At 36.4% G+C, this 5,095-nt stretch overlaps 1 protein-coding gene across 1 annotated transcript; it reads left to right on the top strand.

The window, feature by feature from the left end:
* The first annotated feature begins 2,852 nt into the window (after positions 1-2,852).
* On the top strand, positions 2,853-3,938 carry LOC114631055 (olfactory receptor 5AL1-like). Its single transcript, XM_028779360.1, has one exon. The coding sequence runs from the start codon at positions 2,921-2,923 to the stop codon at positions 3,860-3,862; it is 942 nt and encodes a 313-aa protein (XP_028635193.1). The 5' UTR covers positions 2,853-2,920; the 3' UTR covers positions 3,863-3,938.
* Positions 3,939-5,095: the final 1,157 nt, after the last annotated feature.

The raw sequence follows: 5,095 nt of genomic DNA, 5'->3' as shown, positions 1-5,095 counted from the left end.
CCCAAAAGATCAACCATAGCATAATTGCTTCAGTTGCAAACTGTCATTATATTTTTAGTTCGGAAATTATTCAAGTGATGCAATTGAGGGAAACTATTCTAGAGGGAGCAAGAAAACAAACAAAATATAGCCAAATACGGAAGCCATGCTAAGTGGTGCAGGCTCTACACAGTTACCTCAAGGTTCAAGTTCCTCTGACCTGTGGACTGGGCTTGCTGTGGAATATGCAAAAGAAATAAGTTATGAGGATGAAAAACAAGTAACTGGAATAATAATGGGATTTAAGGAAATGGAAACATTGTATCTATTTGTTCAATAACACTGAGACTATAGTTCATGACACTAACTATTGGAGAATCATTGGTATGTACTGAGATAAGTAGAGTGTAATTACTGTAACTAATCTATAAAAAGTTATCAATAAAAACTTCAAGAATGGTAGTAACTTTTAGCTTTAGTCCAAACTACATCTCAAATTTTAGAAAGCACATTCCAAGCAGCATATTCACAGAGAGACGCAAAAGGGAAGCCAATATAATAGTAATTTTCCTAAGTTGTGATCTGTGGCCTAAATAAAGACAATGTGATAGGTTTTAGAAAGAGACCTGTTTCTTGGTAGAACTTAGGTGATTGTGTGACATACATCAGAAACTTTGCCATGAGGAAGACTGTATAGATGGTGGCATCATTCATTACATTAGGACAGAAATATTTCAATGTAAGTAAATAAAAGGTGTAGTTTTAATTGAGGAACCCTCTTCTATATTACATTTACTTGCTTATAAAATATCTGATTGAAGCAGAGTGAGTGATCATTCTATAGGTGTGTCAACAGTTCAGAGAAAATCTTGGCTCAGAGATCTAGACATCTGTTTCATAATATATGAAAAACACCTGTCTCAAAGGTTTAATTGAAAACAGCCAATAATGTTCTTAATTAACATGACTGATTAGAGAACACTGAAGTAAGGGCACTGAGTATCCTTGAATATAGGCAAAGGAAAAGGAGCTACAACAGAGTGTAAAAGTGAAAAGAAGGTGGGAAAATCCATAGACTTTGGTGAGTTTACATTCCAAAATATGATGTCTTCCCTTGTGAAAGGTGAGATTGTCTCATGATTTATATAAGTCAAATATGAAACACCATCAAATCTGGGAAGAAAGAGAATGGTTACAAACCTAGTAAATATATTTTAAGAGAGATAAATATGAGAACTTAGTAGGCTAGCAAATGAAGATGAAAGGTAAACTGAGCACCAGGAAATTTGCCAGAGTGTCTGTTACTCAAGAGACATAGGAAAAAATCAGAAGTAATGGACCATTCATAGAAGCCAGAGATCATGTGAGGCCTTTTTACATTCCTTGTTCTAGACTAGTAAGTACTGAAAAAATTACATAGGAAGAGAATATGAGACAAGGATAAATAGTAAATATAATACAACTTTAGATATTAAAAAGAGAACACTAATCATGTCCCCTACCTTATTCACGGAGACTTAAAATAAAAAGATAGAAGTAGAAGTGGGTAGGTTTGTGGAACTTGTGACTAAGAGCTATAAATTCTGTTTTCATTTAATGCCAGAAATGTTAACATCTAACAGGTTTAACCACGGCCTATTGATTTGTTAAAAAAGCAAAGCAATATACTTTATGATTTTCTTCTTATATTGAATTTACAAATACTACACCTGAATTGACAGAAGACTGTGATTGTGGGTTCTTTGTTTGATTGATTTGTTGTTTTATTAAAAGAAAAGGCTGATGAATCAAAACTATCTGACTGCTATCTTCAGATATGATAAGTATCCAAAATTTTATTAATAATCTGGCATATATTATCCTTCCTGAAGTCAACTTTAAAACTTCATTAGACCAGATGGTTAAAATTTTATAAACTTAAAATATTTTTCTGTAAAATTTCCAATAAGCAACAAAAATGGTTTGTTGTTCTTTCAAATAGTTCTCAACATCACTGTCCTCTCTTCCTCTTCTCTCCCTCTTCCCCTTCACCTACCCTCCTTCTCTTCTTCCCCATCTCCCTTTCTCTTTTCCTCTGCCTCTCCCTTGTCCTATAGGTATGGGTGTTGCGTTCAGGGTTGGAGCCCAGAAAACTCACTTCAGAGACAAAAGTTTAAAAATGAAAGCTTTATTTTCTATATGTGCAGGTAGGCAGTCAGTTCAGGGTATGAACTGCATCCCTGAATGGGGAGACTGTAACATTCTTATAGAATGGGAACACAAGACACTGGGATGGGCTGTTGCACTGGACAATCATATTGCAACCCAAGGGGTTAAGCAAAGAAGGTAACATTGGTGACTGGGCTTATCTGGGTCGTCTGGTTTAAGGGTCTTGGATTCAGCCTTTGTAGCCATATTGCCCCTGGACTCTGGCCCAGAGTATTGTAATGATAAGGAACTAAGGAGTGCACAAACTGCATATAGTCTATTAAGTCAAGACAAGCAACACATTTATGATGTGTATGCCTTAGTTTAGATAACAGGATAAGTGCATCTTCCCTCTTAGCAACATTTACTAGTTAATAGAAAAACATGAATCATCTGAAGAAACAGGATAGGAGTTGGATTCCCAGGCCTAAGAACATGAACTCTATTTGATGCTGTCAGGTAGGTAGAACTTGTCCCTGAGATGACTGGACTCAGGAAACTATCTCCTAACATGGATTTGACTGTTCGACTAGCAAAATTAAAAAACAAAAACAAAAACAAAAAACTATATTTGTACAAATCCCACGGGGTCCCATATTTTGATAAATCTACCTGAGACATTCTGAAAGCTGAAGCCATGTGAATTGTTTCTTATGAATTTCCAATGCAAGATCAATGAGTCAGAATTGTCTTCTGACTTTAGGTCGACATTGTATGCTCTGAAGACTTTTAGCACATGTAACATCGATCTACAATGGCTAACAGCAATTACTCTACAGTGTCTGAGTTCATCCTTGTGGGGCTCACAGATGACTCAGAGCTTCAGGTCAGTCTCTTCGGTGTGTTTCTAGTCATCTACTTAACTAGTGTTGTGGGTAATATTGGATTGATTGTGTTAATTCAAGTGAGTCCTCAGCTTCATACCCCCATGTATTTTTTTCTGACTCACCTGGCTTTTATCGACTTTTGTTTTACCTCTTCTGTCACTCCAAACACTCTGTTAAATTTTCTACGTAAAGTTAAAAGCATAACCTTCTATGCATGTGCCACTCAGTTATGCTGCTTTGTCACATTTGTAGTTTGTGAACTGTACTTGCTGTCAATAATGGCCTATGATAGATATGTGGCCATCTGGAACCCTCTCCTCTATGCAGTCCTCATGCCTAGGAAGCTCTGTCTTCAGGTCATCGCCAGCACATACATTTATGGATTCACTGTGGGGCTGGCACAGGCAGTGGAGACCTTCCGATTATCTTTCTGTGGCTCCAATGTAGTCAACCACTTCTACTGTGATGATGTTCCCTTAGTTGCTCTGGCCTGTTCTGACACTCATGTCAAAGAGCTGATGTTGCTAATCATTGCTGGCTTCAACACCCTTTGCTCTCTGGTGATTGTGGTTATTTCTTATGTCTGCATTGTCTTTGCCATCCTGAGGATTCATTCTGCTGAAGGAAGAAGGAAAGCCTTTTCCACTTGTGCATCCCATCTGACATCAATCACTATATTTTATGGGACAGTAAGTTTTATGTACCTGCAACCCAAGTCAAGCCATTCTCTGAACACAGATAAATTTGCTTCTGTGTTTTATGTGGTAGTAATTCCCATGTTAAACCCTCTGATCTACAGCTTGAGAAATCAGGAAGTAAAAAGTGCTCTAAAGAAAATAGTAGAAAAGTTATCTTTAGCCATCAGGTAATTGAAAAACCACTGGGTAAAATGATCAGGTGTCTTTCATTTATATATCATCTATATTCACAGCTATGGAAACAGAGCCCCCACCCTATACAGAGCCCTATACAGTGAGTCCTCTGACACATATAGCAAATGCATCATTTTTGCTCTGCCATTCTCAGTAACTGATGTATGAAATGGATTTTGTGAATTTTGAAGCATTCAATTTTATTTTTAAAAAGGAGTATAAAGAACAGAGAAATAAAACAGCAGATATAGCATAAAATCATCAATACTCCTTTAAGTAACTGTTGGAAAGTTGAAGTTATATTAGGCTCTGTGACACTGAGTGGTTTCAGTTCTATTGTATGATATAAATATTTGTCTTCTTATATTTCAATTTTTTTGTGTAATAGTATAGAAGTAATTTTAAAGTTTAATGGTGAGAATTATGTTCATTTGTTTTAAGATAGTATTCCCCAACCTCTCTACTTGTTCCTTTACTCTTCTGAGAAGAACTGAACTACCTGTAGTACTCTTTCCTTTAAATATTTAATGGAAAATGTCATACCAAACTAAACCATTGGAGTGCCTCAACCTTTCAAAATTCACTGCCTCCCTGTATTAGTGTACTATTGTGAGCTGGACTCTGAACAACTTACTTAGCAATTTTGCCATGACCTGCAATTGTTATGATGTATACTTGATTTCACATTTCTATATCCTGTTGTTTTTTTTTTATTATTCACCTGAAAAAAGCAATAATATCTCTTGGCCTGATTCATTGACTATGAAGATAAAACTTACCTTTAGTGGTACTGGAATTTGAACCCAGGACCTCATGAAAACATTTCAGTATTGAGCTCTACTTTCAGTCAGTGAGTGTTAAGAAAGATAATAAAAGCAAAGGAATTGGCTGTCCCCTGTCTAGATAGTCACTGCCTGTCATTCATACTGCATAGTGTCTTGATGTAGCATATAGCTGTCCCAGGGATATTTTTACTTAGTTTTACCTCATTGTGTTGGAATAGCTTTAGAAAAGTCAAATTGCCCTAAGCTCTCAAGTGCTTCCAACTCATCCCTTTGGAAGCCACATTTGAGAATAAACAAATGGCTTCTAACTCCTCTTGACAACCTGTTTTACACCAAAGACATTTCCTTTCCTGCTGAGAAAGCATCCAGCTAAGTAAAAACAGTTTGGTTCCTCCAGAGGAATGAAACTGTGAACTTTTACCAGATCAATGGTGACATTGTAAAG

The sequence above is a fragment of the Grammomys surdaster genome, unplaced genomic scaffold (assembly GCF_004785775.1).
Source record: "Grammomys surdaster isolate TR1022 unplaced genomic scaffold, NIH_TR_1.0 350, whole genome shotgun sequence".
Classification (NCBI taxonomy): Eukaryota; Metazoa; Chordata; class Mammalia; order Rodentia; family Muridae; genus Grammomys; species Grammomys surdaster.
Note: the sequence above shows the minus strand (reverse complement) of the source record. Positions and strands in the feature narration are given on the sequence as shown.

Bases quoted from the DNA above. Each gene is read 5' to 3' on its own strand.
- LOC114631055 (XM_028779360.1), top strand. From the start codon at position 2,921: ATGGCTAACAGCAATTACTCTACAGTGTCTGAGTTCATCCTTGTGGGG.